Here is a 24,553-nt window from a genome sequence, read left to right as displayed (position 1 = left end):
AGGGAAAGGCCAAGACCCAAAGACAGAAACCACCCTGTGGAGTAGGGCAAAGGGACTGGGCCAGGTCTGCTATTAGCAAAGAGATGGGCAGCTCACCTGGACCATGGCAGGTCCTCCGCAGCACTTCGCTCAAGAAGGTGGCCTGCTCAGGAGTGGTCAGCGGGATCTCCCGGTCACTCAGTTCCTGTCCCAGGCAGCTGTGCAGCAGGCACAGCACCATGTCGTTGGCGGGACAGGGCCCCTCGGCGAGAGGGATGCCCTCTGGCTCTGCCCGACACACACTCCACTCAGCACAAAGAGCTTCCTGCTTCCCAGTGCTCCCACTCAGTCCTGACCAGCACAGTCCTCCACAGCCTCCAAGCTGCCTCCTGCCCCACCACTCCCGAGCTTGCTCCCTAAGCTCTAACACTGTGGCCATGCTGGCCCTCTAGGTGTGGGGTGAGCTGGTAGAAGGTTCACCCACCTCTGGAAAGCAGAAGGAAGAACATCTGAAGCTGCTGGCACTGAGGTAACAGGCCCATCAGGTCAAAATGGAACGGGATCTCCTGGACACAGGTGACTCCTTTCTGAACCAGTCCTAGGACGGAGCAGAGGAGATGAAACCTGGTGAGACCCAGATGCCCTGTGTGTGGCTGCCTTCTCTCCACCCACTCCCCTGCTCCACCCCAGGGCCCCTTCCCCACGGACCATCAGAGACCCTTAGCTCTGGGGGCAGGGGACTCCATTCCTTGCTCTGGCACAGCTGTATCAGGTATTCAAAGCTGAGCATGGAGCCTATGCAGGCAGCATCCCGCGGGTGGAGCTGAGGGAGGAATAGCAGAGGTCAGAGGTTGCCACTCCTAGTTCAGAGTACCCCGGCCTCCAGCTCTCAAGGAAGCCCACATAGTCAGGGATTCAGAGGGAACAGGAAGCCCATAGAGTGTGATACTCCAGAGGGGATGGCACTCAACCCAATAAAGCATGGGGGTACTTTGGAGGTCACTCACAGCTTGAGGGATCTCGGAATATGTCAAGTCCTGGAGGTGCTTCCAACAGTCAGGGCCAGGCCCCACTTGCCCATATTGGGGCTCCACCCACACCTCGGTGACCAGGTTGAGCTCCAGGTCTCCCTCCAGGGCCTCTACCTCCACATCATTGTCATCATCTGTTGAGAAGCTAAGGAGGAAGGGCCCTGAGGCTGGGAGCTAGTTAGAGTCCATCCATAGACACATGGCAGGGAGTCAATCCACAGAGGGCAGCAGGGCAGAGGGCACAAAGGGGGGGTCACAATTTGCACACAGCCTGTCCAGACCTGAATCTGCCTGATGAAGCATCTAAAACCCTGTTTCAACTCTCAGGGCATGGGAGACGGCATTTCAGGGCATGGCAAGGAGAAGTGGAAATGTGAAGAGGCGGTCTCAGAGGGAACTGGGTCACACCTGTCTTTCGTGGAGGTGGAGTGTGGGGGGAAGAGGATGTACTGGACAACACACGTGTGCCTCTCTTCGCCGGCAGCCTGCTCCAGGGGCTCTTTCTGTGGGCAGAATGGGAGATCTTGGGCAAACCCCAACCAAAGCAGAATCTGGCCTGGACCAGCTCTAGCCCTCAGAACTTTAGTCCCCCTGTCACACTGTCCTGGTTCTGGCCACAAGGTCCCTGTGAGGCAGAGTTTCCAGCAGCCCTAACCCAGCTCAGAGGCCAGTGTCCTTCCAGTGATGAACCTTGACTGGGGAGGTATCATGAAGGATGGCGAATACCTGAATTGGAAGCTCCAGGACCATGTTGATGATTCCTTCCCCACTGCAGGCGAAGTGGAACCCTTCAGAGAGTCGGACTCTGAAGCCCCATAAAGATTGGGGCAGGGACAGGATGAGATGCAAGAGAGACACAAGAGTATGCCACTTATGTACTGCCCCCATGCCACTTCTGTACCCATCTTCCGGCAGCCATCCAGGCAGACTTCTCTCCTGATGGCCCTGCTCAGATTACTGGTCCCTCAGGTGCAATAGGTCCAATTAGAACCAAAGGCCACAATAGAGAAGGGGAGTGGGGAGAAAGGGAGGGCAGTAGCACACGTTGCCCCATGCTGGAGCAGCAGCAAAGGGGCAGGGGCTTAGAGAGGGGCAAGGTCTGGCTTCGGCTTTCTGTCAGCATCCAGAGTCTACACTTGCTTTCTACCTGCCCAAAGGTGCCTGGCAGGCTTGGGTGACATACTCAGTGAGGATGGAGAGGAGCTGAGCAATGGCGCTGAGTGGCAGTGCAGGTGCCAGTCCTGATGGGACACTCCAGAGCCAGCGCTGATGGTACAGGTAGCGGGACAGCGACGCTAGGCTGGAAGAGGCCGAGCGGCCCGACACCAAGGGCAGTGGCCCTGGCAGCTCCAGTGTCAGCAAGAAGGGTGCTCGGTAGTCCAGAGGTAGCTTCTCATACCTGGGCAACAGGGGACAACTCCCAGTTGATTCCACTCATACTCAGCTAAGCCATAGCCCTTCCACATGTGCCAGCCCCATCCCACCCTCTACACCAACCTGATGAGAAGCTTGTCCAGTGGCTTATGCAGAACCACAAGGCAGGGCCGGTCAGACAGGGCTTGCTGTGGTCCCAGCATGGGGGGGGACTTGGAGGGAGAGTTGCCCCCACCAACGCCCCCCAGGCCTTTTCGTTTCACCTTGGGCGTTGGCTCCTTGCTCTGTACTCGGTGGGGGAACCGCAGCCGCAGGATCTCTTCCCGCAAGCCTGACACAATCTGAGGGAAAAAAGTGACCCTGTAGGTCTGGCAGAAGGGGCCCAGAGTCAAGGTGGGAGAGCCCTCCACTCCAAGCCTTACTTGGTCTGGGGGGCCCTCTCTCTACTTGCCCTGGTCCCATGGCTTTGGGGAGAAGGAGCTTATCTACACTGGAGGGCTCTTTGGTCTGGGAGTTAGTCAGGGCCCAGCTCACCTTGTGCCGGGCTTGTGCTGCTGTGCCAATGGGAAAACCCAAGCGAAGAACCATGCATGGGGCCTTGGAAATGATGCGTACCATGTAGAAGGAGGAAGGGGGCTGGTCTGGGGCACTGGGGAGAAATGGGAGTCAGTGAGCGGTTCTAGGCTGGGAGTGAAAGAGTTTAGGAGGAAGTACGGAAGAGGTCTGGGGTTAGAGGAAGAGATGAGAGATGAGGCAGGGGAGGAGTGAGGGGACATCACTGTGCCCACCTCGACAGTAGCTTCACGTAGGAATAGCCCTCGACTAGCACAAAGCTGCTCCAGTCCCGAAGCAGAGAGGTCAGCGAGGAGTGCGAGATCCTGCACTGGACGGTGCTGTAGCGCCCATTACTGCCCGGGGTGTGCAAGTGCTTGGGGATGGGTCTGGGAGGAGGGGTGCGCAGTGAGGTCAGACCTCCGAGCCCCCAACTTGGGGGAAAAGAACAGACTCCTACCTCTCTCTCAAGGCCCTATCTGAGGATATGGGGGGTTGTTGAGCAGGAAGACAAGGAAAGTCTATGGTTTTTCCTTGGCCAAGGTTGGTTCCCCTTCCCCTCACCCCCTGTCCCGTCTGCCTGCTCCTCCATCCCAGCTATGGCCTGAGGAGGGTACCCACGTGTCATGCTCCAGAATTAGCACTAGGCGGTGCACATGCAGCCAGCGTTGCCATGAGTTAGCGTCCATGGACAGCACTGGCTTCCAGTAGGCGGCAAACTGGGCATGGGATGAGTCGGACCCACTATGCTGAAGGGAGAGCACCTGGGGGCAGAAGGACAGTCTTATAGGAATGTTTGTGGAGAAGAAGGGATCCACCTCCAGACGGCAAACAGAACCACAGGGCTCGGGGTCAGAGATGGCAGTGGTTTAAGGCTAAAGGAACTTACAGCCCAGCCTGGGACAGAAGCAAAAACTGTCACCTAGACGAAGGCTGGATTGAGATGAAAGAGCCCAGGGACAGATGATGTAACCCTTTACAGTGGAATCCAAGTGAAGGATGGAATTTGCCAAGGTTCCATCACTGATTCTGGAGGAAAGCCGCTGAGTGATGGCAGGACCTCAGGATGAAGCCACCACATGGCAGCATAATCCCCTTCCTGTCAGCCGGCTGACGGCTATGGGCTGAGTGTGAGAGAGCACAGGACAAAGGAGCTGTGGTCTTATAAAGTGCTCAGCTCACGGTAGCTGGCAGTGGTGGGAAATGGTTGAAGGTGGTTGGGGAGGCCATGTGGAGATGGGACAAGAGGGCTTGAGGTCAGCTGGGACACCACCTTAACATTCTGCAAGTCTTTATCTCTTCCACCTGTGGACAGACTCTCTCTACAGATCCTTCTCTTCCCCCAGGGGCTTGGAACGCAGAAGGAGAACTGCTCTCAAGGCTAAAGCTTAAGGTTCTGGTTTGGGTGCCTTGGACTTGAGAGGGAAGGAAAAAGGTGGTTCTGGGCTCTAGATGGTGTGTCAATAGGTGGGCATTTATGTGGGCATAAAATGGGGACAATGAGAATCAGAGCCACTCACAGGGGTGGTGGAGCCAGGAGGGATGTAGAAGAGTGGCACCCCACTCTTGGTGCTGTCAGGAAGGGTGAAGTGTTCTGGGACCGAAGAGAAGGACTGAAGGTGGGCGAGCATCTGGTCCGTCTGGTTAATGCTGCAGAACAAAGGCCAACTGTGAGCAATACCTGACTCTGGTGGGTACAGAGGAGGGGAACACCAGAGGGACACGGGACCCTGGGCACAACCCTGGTGCTCAGTGTGACTGTCTCCAGCAACTAGTTTCATACATCTGTCCTTCCACACAATGGGGCATCACTCACTGAGCTGTGATCTCACTCACCTCTGCAGTGTGTTCCAGAACCGTCGGATAACATGAGTTCGATACAGCGAGCGAATGGGTTGCCTTAGGGCACAGGACACATCGTGAAGAATGTCATAGCCACCTTCCATTGTCACTTCCACCCGTGTTCCTCGAGGGCCCTCGGGCTCCAGGGGCCAGGGTGCCATGGCCACATACTCGATGCGCATGTTGTGTTTCCATAGCAGCACCAGCTTCACCTCCAGCTGGGACCCTCCTCCAGTGGAAGCAGGAGGGCTAGTTAGTGAAGGTACTGGACTCTGGCCTGGGATTGAGTCCTGTCTGAAACCCCCACCTATCTCATGGAACTCTAGCCTGGCCCAAGCTTCCAAGCATGGTTCCATAGATTGCAGGCCCACAGCCTGCCAAGTGACACAAACAGAAATTTTAGGAGTTATCTGAAACAAAGACAAGTTCAGAACAACATGCCATACTCAGCTGACTCACTTTGGGCAAAAGAAGATAAAATCGGGAAGCTAAATGCTAAGAGAACTAAGCCCTGAAGGTAACTCTTAGAACCTACTTGTCCCAAATGATAAGCAGAATCTTCACTGTGACACTCTTTCACATGTGATACATGGGTATCTTGCACTTCATTCAGCAGGTCCTCCTGTACACAAAGTCTGAGAGGCTCGTAGGATATAGCAGGGCCTATGACCCTTACCTTTGGCTAGTGTGACCTCTCGGACACTGTAGCCCTCTCGGAGCCGTACTGATACGGTGCTGACCAAGTCAGCCAGCACCTCCTTCTCAGTGTGCTTCTTCCGTCGCAGGGCCAAGGCAGGGTTACTGCTGGCGGACACCAGGTGCTCGTTAAATAGGCGGTGCTGAGAGCCTAGACCAGAGAGGATGGGGAGGGGGAAATTGGTTGTTAGCTGACAGATACAGGGAAGGGGCTACACTGAAACCAAGGGGAGCCAACATAGCCAGAGTAGTCAGTCCCCCAGGAACTCAAACCCTAGCCTAATGCCCGCATCATATCAAGGTCCATTCTACACTCCCCAGTTACCACACCTGCCCCATCTGCCCCTCACCACAGTAATATTCAGGGTTCAGGGCTTCCCCGCTGCGCAGGAAGGAGTAGAGAAGAAATGCTCGGTGGTAGACGGTCAGACCCAGGTTGCCTGGCTCAGGCTCAGGACAGGTGGACAAGTAGGAGCCAAATGTGGCCATCGCAATGAACTTCATCAACTCCACATTGGGCACATGACCAAAACTGCAGTCGTAAGAGTAAACTCCTCCCACCTGAAGAAAGTAAGCAATTAGGGACCTAACTCCAAAAATGGCACCGAAGGAAGTATAACCAGAAAGGAAGAGACTGGGGCTGGTGGTGGCTCCTGTCCCCCGGACCACTGAGTGGGAAGTGGGCCAGCATTCTCTCAGGACAGACAACTGCTCCACAACTTTCCTTCCCTGAGTCCTTCTGCCTGCAGCCCATGTTATCTGGACATACCTTTCTTCCTCAACATCAAACGCCAGCCTGACCCCATTTGCTGAAGATTTTGGCAACTAGCTCACAGGCTTCCTGTCATCCTGAGAGACTTCAGTGTCTATAACAAAGTGCTTCTCAAACTTTAGGGTGCATACAAAACACCTGGAGATTTTGTTAAAATCTATCAGGTCTGGGGTGGGGCCTGAGAGTTTGCATTTCTAACAAGCTCCTTGATGATGCCAAAACTGCTAGTCTGTGGACCATATTTTGAATATCAAGGTAATCAGAGATCAGCAAACTACATATAATCTGAGGGTCAAATCTAGCACATCACCTATTTTTGTAAATTAAGATTATTGGAACACAGTCACACCCATTCATTTTCATATTCTCTACTGCTGCTTTCATGCTGTAAGGGCAGAGCTGAGTAGTTGTGACAACCACATGGCCCAAAAAGCTTAAAATATTTACTAGCTGGCCCTTTACAGAAATGTTTACAGACCTACCGTAGATGGAATTCCGTGGCCTCTGTTTCTTAACCCTCATCTCTGAAAACTTTCTCTATTCACTCACCTGCCCACTGGCTACACACCAGCCCTTGGTTTCACATGGAATCACTTCACCTTTACAATTTCAATTTACACACAATCATATCCTTTTGTATTCTTTCCATCTTCCTCCTCTGCTGCTCTTTGACCTCGTTAAGACAGACAGGACTTGAACCTCTGCCTTTCTCCAAGTCTATCCCTGGCCCTCTTTACTTTCTAATGCTTCCACCTCAAGACCCCAACTAAGATCATAACCTCTATACCCAGCTCTCAAACGGGGTGCCGAATGGAGAAAACTGCACATTGTGTGGGATGGCTCCACATCAAACATGACACCCAAACCAGCTGGCCCTGCAGGGCTGTCCTCCATACCATTCCTTCCTCCTATTTCTGGCCTCCCTCCCTTTGTATTCATCTTTGCCTTTTACTTCAGAGGGGTATCAGAGACCTTGGCAGAATTTAGCTATACCTTCACTTCTGATCCTCTCTCAAAGAAAGAAGTGACACTCTCCTGTTCTAGAAGAGTCCCTCAATCTGTTTCTTGAGCTGATGCCCTCCTGTCAATTTAGGACCTTTATTCTGTCAGGCTTCTTTTTCTTTCCTGATTTTCAAATTAGGCTTCACCCTGGCTCCTTAGAAGCACGCTGAAGTCTCCAGCTTAAAAAACAAACTAATACGAAACAAAACACCCTCTCCTTCCACCCTGTACATTCTTTCTCCCCACTTAATCTGAACTGCCAAAGTCCTTGAGTCAACACTTGTCTCTACTTCCTTCTCTCCTATCCACTCTTCAATCCACTGCAATCAGTTCCCTTGCCACCTCTTCACTGAAATGGCCTGAAGAAGATTCCCATGATCTCTTAATCACCAAATTCAAAGGGTACTCTTCAGTCCTCAATTTACATGAGCTTTCTACTGCATCTGACACTGTTAACTACCCCTTTCTTTCCCAAACTCTGACGTCTCACACCAGAATCTCCTGGTTCTTATTTGATTATTTCCCTTCATTCTTTGCTGGGAAAGACCTTTCAACACTACTATTCCCCAAGATTCTTCAGGGACCCTCTTCTCTTCTCAATTATTATCTGTAGGCTGACAAATCCTAAATCTCCATCTTTTAACTAGTGTTGTCTCCTGAGTATCAGATATGCATATCCAACTGCTAAGTGCTATGAATAGCAGCAATTTGTCACAGAATTATGCAGTATGCTAAGCACTTTAAATGCACGTCTCACCCAGTGAGGTAGGTACTGTGACAATCTCCATTTACAAATGAATCCCACCTGGAAGTGAAGTGATGGGCCCAACATCACACAGCTAGTAAGTGGTGCCAGGATTCAGGCCTGGCATGCCTGACCCCAAAGGCAGTGCTCCTGACTGCTGCCCTGAAGATCCACAGGCTCCCTGAGCATGACGTGCACAAATCTGGATTCATTATCTTGTTCCCATTCCAGCCCAACTGCTTCTCCTCCTGTTTGTTCTGCTGGCTACCTAGTCATCACTGAAGTCAGAAATGTGGAGACACCCTTGACTCCTCTTTTTTCCTTATCCCTCACATCTCACTAATCCTACACCATGTTGACTCTGTCTCTTAATTTTCTTACTCCTATCCCCTTCTCATACCTTACCCTCATTCCCCTGTTCCTCTCTCATCTAGTCACTGTAATTAACAGCCTCCTTGACTCCACTTCTGCCTTTTACCCAGCAGCAAGAGTGACCTTCATAAAACATAAACCCAACTAGTGACTGTCCTTCTATTTACCTGCATCACAGAAGGCTTTATACCAAAACTTCCTAATATGGCAGAGCCAGCTTTTCATGCTCTGGCTTATGCCTACCCTCCAGCCTTATTTCCCATAGCTCTTTGCCTCCCACCTTACAGTCCACCAATCAAAACTGGCTGCAGTTCCCTGAATATTCCTAGTCCCTCCTTTGCTTAACCTAGTTCGAGCCGAGTTTCCTGACCCTTACAACCAAAACAATAATAACTAATGGGAGAGATAGAAATGCAACTGACTGTCATATTGTTCAAAGTCTGCGTTCTTTTTATTAGAATGCTGTCTCCCACACCCAAAGGAAAGACAAAGATTAGAGTCCTCTCCCACCTACCCTGTTCTAGACGTGACACTTCTCCCCGTTCACCCCCACTGCCTGCACATGTAACTGTGTTCTTGGCTTTACCTGGGAAATTATGACGTGTAAGAAAATAACCAGTCACACCCAACTTTGTGAAATACCATGCTTCCCCCTCCCCTCTTCTGGAAAAGTTCTTACCTGCACAAAAGAACAGGCCACAGTGCCACTGCGGAGTTGGTTCAGCAGTGTCTCACAGACAGCAACATCAGGGACACTGGTCACCCCATCTGTGATCACAATGATACCTGGAGCAGGAAACATCAGTCTCAGATGGGGGGGACACTGACTATATCTAAATCACAGGGAGGCATCCAACCTACAGGGCCCTCAAGACCTCAGTGTCACCAACCAATGTGTTTATAATGCCCCAACTCCTTTCCTTCTCCTCTGCTTCTTCCTCTTGAGAGTTGGATCCCAGTCTCCTCCTAAGTCATGTTTGTGGAGCCCTGCTCCTTTCCACTAAGGTCCCTCATGGTTGCCAGAGGTGGAGGGACTTGAGATATACACTCACAGACCCTTACCTTTTAAAAACAAGGGAACAGGTCCTCTTCTCTGGGGCCCATGGATCCCTGGGCCTTCTATCTACCTTTCCTGATAATCTGCTCCCCCCAACCCTCCAGTACCCTCCTATTGCCCCACGCCTACCCATGTTCTTTCTACTGACCTGCAGTAGAGTTTGAGGGGAGCAACTGCAGTGCCAAGATGCCCTGACGAATCATACTGACCAGCCCAAGGTCTGCTGTCACCATGGAGACACCCACCTTCCGGCCTGGGGGCTCTCCTGAGTCTGGGGACTGGTCCTCTGCCTGGTTCAAGTTACAGAAAAGACAGAATGGCACAGATGGCATTGCTGCCCCATCCACAGCAAAGTCAGACTTTTTAGCCCCGCACTGCCCAGGCCAGGCAGGGACCCCAACCACCTTACTTTAGACCTGAGTCCTAGCTCCTCCCTAATGTGCATCAGACACTAACCCTCCAAATGGGCAGGGAGTCTGGCACCAAATGAAGTACCAGAATGTAGGAGAGTGGGATTCCTTGCCCTTTGCAAATAAGGATCCTTTTCCATGTCTATCACCACTAGGAAATATTTTATTTATCAATCAAATTAACTCTTCAGATATAGAGAACTGCCGTTTGCCTGGCTACTTCTAGGATATCCAAAGGAATGAGGGAGTGCACTCTAGTGAACCCAAGCAGCTTTATCCCCAGTTGTACAAAATACTAGTGATCAAAGCCACTCATGACCCCCTTCTCAGACCCATAGGGGGAGAAGATCCAGGAGTGACAAAACACACATACACAGCCTTCATTTTCTCCCAGCTAGAATCTGTGTCTTGGGGAGTGCATCTGAGCCCTCCTCTGTCAGGAAACCTGTGTGCACTCACTAGCACTCTGCCCCATCCCGTGGCACTCTTCTGAGGGGCCCCCACTCACCCTCTCTCCTGCATACCTGGCTCTGAGAGTCACACTGCCGCTGCAGCATGGTGGCTACCTTATCCTCAAAGAGACCAAGTTGCTCATATACCTGCTGCAGAAATACCTCCTGCTGGGAAGGGTCCAAAAGGCAGCCCTGCACTAGCACCTGAGAAGCACAAAGGAAAGATCAAGACATGGAGGACACGGGGGACGCTGGTCAGTACTCCCCTGGTCTCCCTATTTATTTCATGCAGCTCCCTCTAGGCAATCCTGACTTCTCACCTAAGGAGGATATAAGGCTGGTTAATTCCACAGCCAGCTCCCCCCTTTACAGATCATCTCCTCCACCAGTCCTCAGCCCAGCTATACCATATCCCTGCGCAGGGCTGTCGTCAGGCTCACAACCTTCCTCGGCACTGGGTTTCCCCAAGCTCCCACGCGGAGGCGCCATAACACCGTCCAGCTCCCTCAGTTTTGGGCTACTGAATATTTTCTCTGAGGTTGTCTTGGCCTTGCAGAACCTTTCTCATTCTGATTCAGGTTTTTGTTCCTGTTGATTTCTAAGCATGCAGAGCTGTTCTGGACCTTTTCTCACTTAGGCTCAAAATCTTTCCCCTCCTTCCTCTTCTTTACTCTCTGCAGATAACTCCCACCCTCTCCTCATAGAGAAAGGAAACCAGTCAACAGGAACTCCCCACTTACCCTAGCCCAGAGGATGCAGTATTCTGCAACCCATGAAAACGCCCTCAATGTCTGTTTCTGTCTCTCTGTGTTCCTGTTCTTCCTTTGAGGCTCTAAAGGAAAGATTCCTCTTCCTCTTCCTCCTTTTTTACCCTAAAGCTAATCTCTCCATCTAATCTTGGACCTTTAGTCAGTATCTTCATCCTCTCTACATGGGGCTCCTTTCCTGCTACTTCCAACATAAATAAGTGGCCCCACCCTAAAAATTTAATACAGGCCTGGTGGTCCCTGTGGTGGCCCTCGGGACCTCTCCTCTCTGTCTCCCTATCAGAGTGCGACAACCTGTCTCACACTTCTCCAAACCTCTGCCCTCCTGTGCAACAACTATTTTACTCTCTATTCAGAAGGGATAAGTGGGTGGGCACAGCGAGAGGATGGGAGAGGAGGGCTCTCTACGACTCTACAGGCCTGATAATGAGAAGAAAAACAGAATTAGAGGAATAGTAGGAACTGGGCCTTAAGGAGGCAAGGAAAATGTTCCCAGCTGTATTGCTTAGAAGAGTGAGAACTGGGTCAACCCACAGGCTCAACAATAGGGTTTGGCTAAATATATAATGAGAACATATGATATTAAGTCAAGCAGACATTAAAAATCATGTTTTCAAAGGATATTTAGTGACAGGGAAATATGGCCATAGTATACATTTAAAAAGCAGGACATATAACTGTGTTCTGAATGAGCCTGATGTATCCCCTCTCTCTGGATGGAGGGGTGGTGGTGAGGGACAATAAACATGTACTTAAAGACAAGAAGGAGAGTCTGCAAAATGTTATCAGTTATTTCTGGGTGGTGTATTACGGGGGGATTTTCTTTTTCTTTATGCTTTACATATTTTTCAAATTTCCTTCAGGGGTCATATCACTGTGAAACTTTTTTATCAGGAAAGCAGCAGGATACATTGTGAAGGAGCTGTAGAGATGGTGAGAAAGCTGGCTCAGGGCTGACAAGTGTCTGTAGGGGCTTAACCAATCTCTGCCTACACAGCTGCTGCCCTTGCTCAGGCCTCCTCCCTCCTCCCATGCTGCATAACCTTCTGCCTTTTGTACCCCCAGTCCATCTTCCTTGCTAGCCACAAACACATGCAATCTTCCTAAGGTACAAATCTGATCCTGTCACTGTCCATTTAAAACCTTCAACAGTCTCCTACTACTTAAGGCTAATGTTTGTAATAGCTAACATCTGCATGTTCTCTATGTGGCAGGCACGTGCTTGACACATACTAATTCAATCACGATATAATACTGATCCTGCTAATAGCCCCATTTTGGAGAAAACACAGAGAGGTTAAGTAACTTGCATTAGGTCACACAGACAGTAAGTGGTACAGTTAGGAAGCAAATACAAGCAATGTGATTCCAGAACCAGCACTCTTCACTACCACACTAAACTCCCCTATAGAATGAAAGATAAGTTTTTAGCCATGCATTCAAGGCCTTTCGTAATCCTGCCCCCACTTCTCTCTCCATTCTCCTCTTTACCACTGCCCCCCACCCCACTCAGACTTTACTGTGACCAGTTGAATAGCATGCAGTTCCCTAGCACACCTGTGACCGAGAGCACAGGTTCACAGAGCCATGTCCGTGCTTTTGCTGGCTCCTCTACCTGGAAGGTCTATTTCCCCTTCTTTGAATGGTTAACTTTGATTCTTCCTTCAAAATTCAGTTCAAATGCCTCTCTGTCCAAAAGTTGTCACCGTGGCTGCCCCATGCTTGTCTGGGTGCTCCCTCTTGGGGCTCCCATAGTACCTGATCATGATTCACTAGTGTCCATATCACATTTACCTGAAATTACCTCCTTCAGTGTCTATCTCCCCACTGTACTCTCAACCTTCTCATCAGGATAGGGACAGTGTCTGATTCACCTAGGTCTATAGGACCTAGCCCACGTCTGGCACAGATGGGGCTTCATTAAGTGTTTGTCAAACAGAACCGAGCATTGAGTGATTACCTAATACTCATGCTTTCCCTGCCTTGGCTAACAGCACCTGCAAAGCCTGGCCTCTGTCCGGGGTCATAGCCACAGCCAACAGTCCCAACAGCTGCACTAGGACAGCACTTTAAACCAGGACAGAGGGCTGAGATCCAGGCATGCGCCACTTGCCTTGTTGTATATTTTAGACCCTCAGATGCTGTTCCTTGCATCCCTGTCTCTGCAAGTTTGTTTGATAGCTAAGGTGACAATATAGCCATCAAGGACAGTTTGGAGTAAGATGAGGGGAAACTGGGCCATTGCTTACCTAAGCCAAAAACAGACATTCCAGTAACAGACTTGGCTCTTCTCCAAAAGGAGTGTCTTGTGATAGACAGTCTGCTTGGGTGTTGGAGAGACTTGTAATTATGTGTATGGTCAGCATTACACCCAGCAATTCACAGGGCCCTCAGAGAAAAGATCCACCTCTGTCCTTGGAAGAAATTATGTTTCTGGGTATTTATTATATCTCAAAATCATAAAACTATTCCAAAAGATCATCTCCTGGGGGTGGTACCAGGAGCCAGGATACCAGCAAACCTTCTGAGGAAACTAAAGGGCAGGAGGACAGAGAAAACACATCCAGCAGGTGGAACCAGAGACCTACAGGAGGAAGGAGAGGATCTGTCCAGTCAATGCCAACTAATGTGAAACTTATGGGAAGCTCTCTAAGATCAGAGGAATTGATTCTTCTCAAGAGGGGACAGACTTACAGAGATGACCAGGAAACAGGCTCAAGAAGCCAGCAGAGCTGAGGACTTTGGGCATGGACAGTAGAGACAGGACAAGGACGTGGTCAGTGGACTACAGAAATTAGGTCTGAGGGGACCAAGTTGGAGAAAGGAGGCAATACCTGGTGGGACTGCAGGCCAATGATTGAGGAGTAGGCCTGGATAGTCATGTAGATTTCAGGCTGGAATTCGATGCAAGAGCCAGGCACTAGGAAGGGCCGGAGCAGCCCGCTTAGGCAGCGGGAGAGGGCATGGAAAACTTCATCAAACAAGATCTCCCCTGTGGAATCATCCTGAGGACAATGCAAAGAAAGGTCTCTCAAAGGTAACCAAAGACAGCCCTAAGCAGAGGGCAGAAACAAGCAACTCCCATGGGTCAGTGGGACTCTTATCTTAAGGCCAGTTACCCACCCCCAAATACAGTGACACAGATGGAATGGAATCTTTCTTTCAACACCCGCCATTCTTTTACAAGCCTGTCTCCTCAGTGAGGCTGGGATCATTTTTCGCATCTCCCAGGCTTCTCCCTCTTGTCCTCACCCCTCACCCCATCCTTTCTTCCCACTGTCTCCCCCCAAACCCCTTACCACAATGCCAGTAGATGGGCTAAGGTCCAGCTCGATGACAAATCGATACTGCCAAGCCAGGAAGGTGACCCGGGTGGAAGGTACTAGGAGAAATGGCCTTGGGACCACCGGTTCATCTGGCTGCCACCCAGGGGGCAGGACACTGAGGACTTCTAACTCCTGCTCAGACTGGAGCTGACAATTAGGATGTAAAGAAAAGGAAAGGGTCAGGGAAGAGTCATCCCTTTCTCTCCAGAACCTGAGCTCTATATCCAAAATGACACAGCACTGGCTCCAACTACTTCAATCTAACCATACACTCTTCCTGTCCAGAGAAATTATTAAACAGAATTTCCTCTATGGAATCATATTGCAGGCAAAGTCACTTGCCCCTCATAGCATCAGACCCCTCAGTGATAGTCTCCTCTCCTGTTTCTAGAATGCTCTTTTAAAAAAAACAGATCTTTCTGGGCCAGTCCCTTGCATCCTGTATGTCTCTGAGCCTCACCAGCATCTCCTGGGGTGTGGCCTGCACAGTCTGATGCAGGTGATTGAGAAACCAAGCCAGACGAACATTTCGGGAGATTCGATAATCCTTTTTCATCAACAGGAACACCTGTCCAGCTTCTTCCACCTAGGGGCAGAGAGACATTAATACATCTACAAAAATTCATTGAGTTCCTAGTAGATATAGATCACTCTGCAAGTAACTTGTCCAAGGAGCTCATAATCTATAAGTGAAAGGCAAGGCAGCATAGGTGAAACGTTTACTCCCACCCTGGTGTGAAGTGTTCTCCAGGACTGAATTCTCAATGCCCTGCTTCCATTCCCCCATGTTGACCTTTTCACATTATCAAATGTTTGTGTGTTTTTCCTACAAACTGGAAGCTCCTTGAGGACAGGGATTGCATCTTGTTCTATTTTTGCGTCCCTGTGCTTGGCAAATTGTTTAAAACAGAGCAGACAGATCTTAGCAGGGATTAAAGATGGCGGCATGCGAGGTGAGACAGAGGCTTCCTCCTGAAACTGCATATAATATGAAAATGTAATACATATAACTAATCCTGAAAGAGCAACAGGAAAGGGGACTATGCCAGACTGCATACACCTGCAGAAAAGAGCACACCTCATTGAACAGGATAACGTACCAAAGCTGTGGCCTGGTGGGACCCAAGCCCTTTCCCCACCCCAGCTCACTGGCTGGAGGAAAAGAAACAGAGTGGCCTGGGACTCTGAATACATAACTCCGGAGATCTGCTCTGGGAGCACAAACCTACATTTCATGGTGCTTGCATGGTACTCTCATGATTAGGGGGTTGGAAAGCTAAGACAGGCAGAATTCCTGGAGAGACTGAGATTCCAGCTGTTTGTGGAAAGCAGTGATCCATACCTGGTTGCTCTGGGACAAAAGAAAGGTGGGCAGCCTGAGAGCCTTTCTAACAAGGAAGCCCTTAGCAAGAGGGCTACTAAAGGGCCAAGGATAGCACAGAGCTTACTGTTCAGGAGAAAGGACAGGTAGACAAAATTGTCCAGGTGCACTTTGCCTAGCAGGTTGGAAGCTTTCATGATCTTCAGGTGCTCCAGCTCCCTGGCTGGCTACACAGCTCCAAGGATCCCCTCTGTGATTCGCAGCCTACTGCACCTTTCTTCCGGCCAGCCCCACCTGGCTCACAAACCAGCAAACCCTACCTTGGCGTTAGGCCAGCCAGAGGGGAGATCTGTCTACAGCAACTACAAATGCAAAGTATAGAGGCTTATACCTGTGTGCTTGGCCCACTGGTTCAGGCAGTGGAGACAGGCATAGCAGCCAGGAAGCAGGAAACAGCTCTTTCCTCCCCCCAGTCACCAATACCACTCCCCTGTGACCCCTGACATTGCTTCAGGGGCTGAGCAGCTCCACAGAGTAGAGCTTCTGGACACTCGGGGTGCCATATACAAATATGAAATGCCAAAGGAACCTGGTTCAAAGTAAAATTATGACTACAACTCCTGAGAAAGATTTAAATGACATCGACCTCATGAATCTTCCTGAAAGGAAGTTCAAAATAAAAATCATTAACATGCTCATGGAGGTACAGAAAGATATTCAAGAACTCAGGAATGAATTCCAGTCAGAGATCCAATCGTTGAAGAGCACAATGGAGGGTATTAAAAGCAGATTAGATATGGTGGAGGAGACGATAAATGAAATAGAAACTAGAGAAGAGGAATACAAAGAAGCTGAGGCACAGATAGAAAAAAGGATCTCTAAGAATGAAAGAATATTGAGAGAGCTGTGTGACCAATCCAAGCAGAACAATATTTGCATTATAGGGATACCAGAAGAAGAAGAGAGAGAGAAAGGGATAGAAATTGTCTTTGGGGAGGTAATTGCTGAAAACTTCCTCAATCTGGGGAAGGAGATAGTCTCTCAGGCCATGGAGATGCACAGATCTTCCAACAGAAGGGACCCAAGGAAGACAACACCAAGACATATAGTAATTAAAATGGCAAAGATCAAGGATAAGGACAGACTATTAAAAGCAGCCAGAGAGAGAAATAAGATCACATACAAAGGAAAGCCCATCAGGCTATCATCAGACTTCTCAGCAGAAACCTGACAGGCCAGAAGGGAGTGGCATGACGTATTTAATGCAATGAAGCAGAAGGGCCTCGGACCAAGAATACTTTATCTGGCAAGATTATCATTTAAATTTGAAGGAGGGATTAAGCAATTTCCAGATAAGCAAAAGCTGAGAGAATTTACCTCCCACAAACCATCTCTACAGTGTATTTTGGAGGGACTGCTATAGATGGAAGTGTTCCTAAGGTTTAATAGCTGTCACAAGAGGTAATAAAACCACAGTAAAGAAAGTAGAACAGCTAATTACTAAGCAAATGCAAAATTAAATTAACTATCCCCAAAGTCAATCGAGGGATAGACAAAGAGTACAGAATATGATACCTAATATATAAAGAATGGAGGAGGAAGAAAAAGGAGGAGAAAAAAAAAAGAACCTTTAGACTATGTTTGTAATAGCATATTAAGTGAGTTAAGTTAGACTCTTAGATAGTAAGGAAGTTAACCTTGAACCTTTGATAACCATGAATCTAAAGCCTGCAATGGCAATAAATACATACCTATCGATAATCACCCTAAATGTAAATGGACTGAATGCACCAATCAAAAGACACAGAGTCAATGAATGGATAAAAGAATAAGACCCATCTATATGCTGCCTTAAAACAGAGCAGACATTCAACAATGCCAGCCATTAACAGCTCCTCCTAGGAAGCCATGAGAACAGCTGGCACTAAAGGAATCTTTGCTGAGGGAAGGGTAAGCTGCCGAATATCTCAAATCAAACTTCTGTGGGTCACACTCTCCACCCCTACCCTTCACAGCTGTCAATACTCCAATTCTTTCCCTCCATTGCTGCAGAGCCAGTTGTCCAACAACATGCCTGGCAAGCATCAGTTCCCTGCCCGCGTACTTGTCCTTCCACCGCAGGAGTTCTGCCAAATCTTGTCTCAGGATGAATTTGACATTCTCCCTGATCCACACAGGCACCACGCCAGTGACACTTCAGCAGAAAGACTGGTCACCTTACCAGTGGCCCCACCTCTGGCAGGCCTTTGCTAATCCTTTTACTTCTCCCTGGTGAGCAACCTTTCCTCTTCCCCTCAGAAGGCTTGCTAATCTCTCAACCCCTGCAGTCCTAGCAGATAAACAGACCTACTGTGTTCCACAGAGAAAATAAGGGTCAGTTGGTTTGAATTCCCCCCATGTTTCTTCCTGGTTCACCCTTATCTGTGAATTCCTTTACTCCCTTACTCTCCACCTGTTTTAGACAAATTGTACATTTCTCCTCCCATGTCCTTGACTAAAGAGGGGGAAAATACCAGGCTGCCAAGGCTTGAAGAGAAAGAAACAGGAGCCAATGACTGCTCCTACAGAAATGTACTGCTGCAAGAAGTGGAGCCTCCCCTCTCCCCCAACCAAAGGGGGAAATATGTATGGAGAAGAGACTGAAAAAGCCTGGGGAAAAATAATGAAGGGTGCTTTATGTCAGAGAAGAGTGTGGAGGGCAGAGACGCAACACCTAAAGATAAAGAAAGTCTGTCTTCTTTAAGACAGAAGGCAAACATAAAAAGATACAGAAACAGATACTGGGAGATGGCAGTGATGAAAGTAGAAAGCAAGAGGGAAGGAACTCATATACATTGAGCACCTACAAGATGTTCCATAGTACACAGGTTAAGTGCAAGAATTTCAGATTCAGACAGCCTGGGTTTGAATCCCAGTTTGTTTCCTTACTAGCTTGTGAAATGGCGGAAAAGATATTTACGCCTAAACCATGGGGTCCTCATTTGTAAAATGGAGATGATCCCAATACAAATCTAAGATTGTTAAGTGGATTAAGTGAAACCATGTATATGAAGTGCTCAGCACAGTACCCGGCACTAGTAAGAATATAATAAAAGCTAACTATTACAGGTTATTACCTATATACCTCAATACTAGGCTCTTTACATAGGTAAATTCATTCTGCCTTCGCACAAAACATTTAAAAGAAGAAAACCAAGGTCCAAAAAAGTCAAATGACTTAACATAATGAATAGTTATAGCGTCATAAGTCAAAGCCAGGCCTGATAAGCTGCAAAAGCTGTCTACTCAGAGTGACAGATGGCTAAAAATGGGGACTCAAGAGCAGAAAAGATTTAAAGTGGTCACAGAAGGAACATGATGGGGGTTTACAACCAGAAAGGATGCTCTGACATAATCAGAAAGACAAGAAGACAATTTGAACATCGATACGATGTGATTCAACATTATTTTGTTATGTCTCTATACCATCTAAAATCACACGTGGGGAAATACTACTCTATTATACTGCTTCCCTACCCTGGGCTGAGGTAGGGCCTGGCTAGGATTTTGGATTTTATCCTGAAAATTAGATTAAGTTATGGAAATTCTTTCAGCAGGGCAGGGCAGCAATACTGTATCTGCATTTAAAAAAAAATTCCCTTTGGCTATTATATGTTTCAGAAAGATTCCCTAGTAGCTAGGGGAGATGATAGTGGCCTAGATAGAGATACTCAAAGTAGCCATTCTGTGAAGTATTTAAGACTGGTCCCCAGTGAGATGAGGAGTTGTGCTAGACTGTGAAACCACCATCGCCTTGCATTAAGAAAGTCTGGTAGGAAAAAAAAAAAAGGTCAGCTAAACTAACCTTCAAGACAAGTGAGCTTAGTTTCATTCTAAGGAATCTTTAGAATAAGACATAATATGACTGGTGATTGATTGGAAATGGGGAAAAAAGTGATAAAAAGAAAGGTGTCAAAGATAACTAAGGTAGGTAAGTTATAGAATGACTTCCAAGTTAGCTAGAAAAATCATTTAAAAAAACCATAGTTATTTACCATCATAACCACTGGCCCCCTCAACAAGTCCCATCAAATCGTACACTTTGATTGCTAAGCTCCTAAAAACAGAAAAGGAGTATATTGGTAAAGAAAGAAACTGCAGCAATTACTTGCCCTCTTTTTCTGCTCCTTGGTTCCAGGGTGGGACTCTCACAAACCAGGTGACCTCTCCCTCAAGACTGACTGAGTTGGGTGGGTGAGACATCAGTGACAGCTCCTGTCTGTGAGTTGACTGTGCTGGATCCCTGCCAGTATTCCTATCTAAAAATGATGGGTTGGTGCTCAGAGTGTTAGCAGAATAGGAAGGATATCCCAATTCAGCAGTCCTTTCTGTTTATCACTCTATTCCCCAGAGCCTTGTGCAATGCCTGGTACACAGGATGTTAATGACAATTTTGCTGAACAAGTGAATTCACTGTAAGTTCTAAGTAAAGCAAACCTGACATTTAATCTGATCATAATCAGTACAACTCTTCTCAAGGTGAGATAACTTAGCACTACTCTTAATAGTGTTTTCCTTTTTTTCTTTGATAGCTAGCAAAGACTTTTTTCAAATGCCAGCCTGTTTGAGCTATGCAAAGAACACACCAAGGAAAAGACTTTTGGCCCACATTGAGCTGGGGTTAAAGGAGGAAGGCACATTATCTACAGATCAGCACCATAAGGACAGTTGTGAACATTTGGTCACTACGTCTTCTACGACTGAAATCTTGGCAAATCTGTGTATAATAAATGAACCTTTTCACGAGTCCCTGTATTGTTAGGTACCTCTTTTAGGCATTCACAAAGCAGTGTATACTTCTTCACAGCACCAACCAGTTTATAATGACGAATTTATGTACATTTTAATATTTGATTTCCCTACAAGTCCAAGAGCTCCAGGTAGACAGGGGCTGTGTCCACACAGTTCTTTGCTGCATTTCTAGCAACTAGCGCAGTGCCAAGCATGCTAGGTGTTTAAATAGCATTTGTTGAATGAATGTGTAATGAGGGAAATTGCTCTCACAAGCTGTATTTCTTTTGTTTTGAGCTATGTTATTAATTTCTCACCAGTGATTCCTAATTTTTCACTTTTATTCACATATGCTCTTTGTTGCTCAAGTTCCTATCCTTCCTCATCCACTTTATGGAAAAACTAGACTATTCTATTGTTTGGACTTTTCCTTTACTTCCATGAAAATTGTTTTTACCAGTTTCTCTTTAGTATATACTTTTCTAGTATTATCTCCTTTTTTACTGTTCTTGGCATCTGGGGAGGGGGTTCTAGTGCAGGTTCTAATCAATCTGTTTTGAAAGAAAGTGTTATCTGATAGCTGAGACTCTGGGCTTAAGGTTTCCTTTCCTCCTCTACAAACCACCACTACCTACCCCATTGGTGTGTTAAGGTACAAATGCACCTATTAGCATAACAAGTAATAACAAGTGATTAATCAATCAGCTGCTTCTTTGAGTCTGGAAAGAGTCTTGCACAACCATTCACTTCAGCTTTTTGTGCTCATCCTCATTTAGTTGGAAATTTACTTAAATTGAACTAGAATGTCTTCTCAATAGTATCTTGATTTATTCTTGAAATCTGTTCTCTTGAGAATATCTCACCCAATTTTGGTGTTATCTCCTAAGGCCATACAGGGAAAGTCTGACCCTCAGCCAAAGGAGAATCTATCAAACATCTAATGACAGTCCTGAGTCTTTATTTCCCCATAATAAGCATTGCCAGGTTCTTTAACTATGCCTCAAATGGCATGGTTTCAAGTTTCCTCACTATTTTGTATCTTAGATCATATGCTTATAAATGAACTCTGGCTGGTCTACTTTTCAACTTAAAATGTGGGGGCTGGAATGGAACACAACACCCAGGTGAAGCCACAGATTCAAGGTGTTCTAGGTTCTATTTACTTTTTCAGAAGCTTCCAGAAACCTCTGTGACTTTCTCTCATTTGTGCTGCTGTAAAGACCCATCCCCCATTCTGATCTAATGCAGCTAGCTTTTTTGGACACAAACGATTATTCAATTTGCCCTATCACACTGGATAAATTCAGTCTATTATTCTACTGCAAGGCTTAGAGTGCTGGTGTGTTTTCTAGTAAATCTCTTTCTAGCTTAATTTCTCCGGTAATTTAATCAGGATGCCATCAAGTCCTCATTCAAATCCAAAGAGGACAAAGGCAAGGTAAGCATGCATTCATTCATCAATCAACAAATTTATGGACAGACAGCTGCATGTTTGCACTGGGCTAGGTCCTAAGGATACAGTGAAAAGCAAAAATGGGCATTCTCTGTTCTGGCGAAAACAAAATTTACCCTCTAATGGGAAAAAACTAATCAAATAATCATGCTAATTATTGTATATTACTGAGTAAACTAAGTGCACCAAAGGATGAGAATGTGGCTCTATGACAGCATGTAATAAAGTAACCTGACCTAGGTCTCAGGAGAAAGTGACACTGAAGGTTGAGCTCAGTTTGCTAAGAGGAGGGAAAGGAAGATAAACCAAGATAGAGGGTATACATAAGCACTGAGCTAGAAAACTTCACATTAGTTAGTACGCTGCTTAATTCTATTACTGTTCAGCTTCCATTTCTCCACATTGTTTTGAAGATTATTCTGAATGAGAGACAAGGCCAAACTGAAGTCTAGCTCATCAGTCAGTTCTTAGAGAATCCACTCTCTTCAAACCAGAAACAGCTGCCTAACTCCGGCGTTCTTGTGACATCCTCCTCTCCCCACACATGATCTTTCAACAACTGTTTTCAAAACACCATCTCTAAATCTTTTTCACATTCAATATGTAATTATCAGAACCAGAAGACTTAAGAATTATTTTAAGCAAGTAGAATGGCATTTTTCAATGAGATCCAAGGACCAACTGTATCAGAATTACCTGGGGGCTTAGTAAGATGCAGATTCCTGGGCACCACTCCAAGCCCAACTGATTAGTTGACAGGACTCAGGAATTGACATTTAAAAGGCTCCCCACATGATTCTCCCACTTCAAATGTTCGAGAAGTCCTGAAACAGCTGTGTTCTCACAGCACCCACACTCACATGGAGCTCCAGTCTCCTCATATTTAATCCCCCCCAAGTCTGAAGTGCTTTACTCTTGGAGAATTCTGGCAAAGGAAAAGCAGAGTTTTAGAGTCAGAGACCTGGATTCAAATCTAGTTATACTACTTGCAATCTAAGTGAGCTTGAACAAGTTACTTAATTTTTCCAGGCCTCAGTTTTGTGGACAAGACTATCTACTTCAAAAGGATGTTGTTGCAATTAAACAAGAGAGTCAGAACAAAGATAGAGGAAGCCTATCATTCTTTGGGACATCTATTGAGGCCTACATACCCTAACAAGATGAATAAAACAGAATCAGGCACTGTGCTGCATACCATGTATACCAGGATGAAGGAAACGTTGCCCATCTTGTTAATTTTTTTTTTTGCACCTGTCCCTTTGCAGTTAAGTATGATTTATTATTTTTAGCCTTTTCCAACCCTTGTGCTGTTTCCTGTTAACAGAGTCCCATGAAATAATGTAGCTTTCCCCACATGAACTATCAGATGCCTCCTTACTACTTTGCTTATATCAAAGTCCTGAACGACTGGCATGGCCTCAACCTGAATCTTCTCCAGCCTTATGTCTCACCAATCTCCCCGAGTTGGAGAGCACAGGGTCAAAATGCTGGTTCTGCTGCTTACTTGTATAAGGCCTTGGTGAAGTTACTTAAAATCTCTGTGCCGTAGTTTCCTCATCTGTGAAATAGGGATGTAATAGGGCCTATTTCACGGGGATTTTAGAAGTACTGCTATTTAGTAAGCACTTTGTGTTAGCTATTCTTATGGTCACCTTGTGCCCACATTAGCAGCTGCTTTCAGTTCTCTGAAGACCCTAAGTTTCTTCTCCCCTCAGGATTTTCACTATTCCCTCTGCCTGTAACATGTTCTTCTTCTCAAGGCCGATGTCTTGAGACTCATTCTTCCAGCTTTAATGTTATTCCTCTGAGAAGGCCTCCTGATCCACCCTACCTCTCACCATTTAATGAAGTAGGTTAAGAACCTCTATTAAACACTCATTTGCTTTGTATTTTTCCTTTGCTGCACTTAATATCATAATTCAATGTTTGTTTACACCACTAAAATAAGGGAAATGCCTGTCTCAAACTGCTCCATATTCACCCTTGATACTTAGCATAATTCTGAGCCCTTATCAGCACTCATAAAATATTTTAAGCACTTGGTGAATGAACGCTGCCTTCAATTTGTACCCAATCTTTCTCTCTTGGGATTCCATCAATCTCTAAAAGTCAGTTTTCTACCCAGGGGCAGAACTCTTCACTCCATTAGCCTACTGAGATAACATTTTCAGAAATGCAAATCAAGAATTTAATAAATGCTTAACTTCAGGCTGAATGAGACTCCAGGAGTACTTGTCTTGACTCAGTGACTTTAGATCTGCACCATTCAATATATAAGCCACACCCAATGTGAGGCTACTGAACACTTGCAATGTTGCTAGTCTAAAACGAGATGTGCTGTAACTGTAAAACACACACTGGATTTAAGACCTGGTACAAAAAAAGGAGTGTAAATACTCATAATTTTTTATATTTATTACATGTTGAAATATTTTGGAAATACGGGATTATATTACTACAATTAATTTCATCTTTTTTAAATCTTTTTAAATTTGGCTACTAGCAAATTTATGAACATGGCTTGCATTTTTAGATTTCTATTGGACAATGCTGTTTTAGACTATCTGCCTAAAAAGTATATTTCCCTACATTAGCCCTCCATTTGCTCTCATTTTAATCCACAAAGAAAATA

At 46.8% G+C, this 24,553-nt stretch overlaps 1 protein-coding gene across 7 annotated transcripts in view; it reads right to left on the bottom strand.

Moving 5' to 3' along the window:
• Positions 1–24,553, bottom strand: part of SZT2 (SZT2 subunit of KICSTOR complex) — a 50,765-nt gene that overhangs the window by 24,784 nt on the left and 1,428 nt on the right. For 2 of the 7 annotated variants that reach the window (XM_073233772.1, XM_017646938.3), the window contains exons 2-22: positions 14,838–14,963; positions 14,351–14,524; positions 13,886–14,056; positions 10,357–10,488; positions 9,571–9,712; positions 9,045–9,151; positions 5,825–6,035; positions 5,455–5,625; positions 4,773–5,007; positions 4,457–4,586; positions 3,558–3,700; positions 3,173–3,325; positions 2,919–3,033; positions 2,508–2,752; positions 2,194–2,409; positions 1,737–1,815; positions 1,419–1,513; positions 987–1,155; positions 688–802; positions 464–577; positions 97–267 (exon numbers count right to left, since the gene is read on the bottom strand). In XM_073233772.1, the coding sequence (XP_073089873.1) occupies positions 97–267; positions 464–577; positions 688–802; positions 987–1,155; positions 1,419–1,513; positions 1,737–1,815; positions 2,194–2,409; positions 2,508–2,752; positions 2,919–3,033; positions 3,173–3,325; positions 3,558–3,700; positions 4,457–4,586; positions 4,773–5,007; positions 5,455–5,625; positions 5,825–6,035; positions 9,045–9,151; positions 9,571–9,712; positions 10,357–10,488; positions 13,886–14,056; positions 14,351–14,524; positions 14,838–14,963 (3,214 nt within the window). Of the gene's footprint in view, positions 1–96; positions 268–463; positions 578–687; positions 803–986; positions 1,156–1,418; positions 1,514–1,736; positions 1,816–2,193; positions 2,410–2,507; positions 2,753–2,918; positions 3,034–3,172; positions 3,326–3,557; positions 3,701–4,456; positions 4,587–4,772; positions 5,008–5,454; positions 5,626–5,824; positions 6,036–9,044; positions 9,152–9,570; positions 9,713–10,356; positions 10,489–13,885; positions 14,057–14,350; positions 14,525–14,837; positions 14,964–22,617; positions 22,844–24,553 lie in introns of those variants that run through there. The other 5 variants (XM_073233771.1, XM_017646940.3, XM_017646939.3 and 2 more) reach the window with 5 other exon arrangements.

Source organism: Manis javanica, chromosome 4 (genome assembly GCF_040802235.1).
Source record: "Manis javanica isolate MJ-LG chromosome 4, MJ_LKY, whole genome shotgun sequence".
NCBI lineage: Eukaryota > Metazoa > Chordata > Mammalia > Pholidota > Manidae > Manis > Manis javanica.
This window is presented reverse-complemented; position numbering and strand designations above follow the sequence as displayed.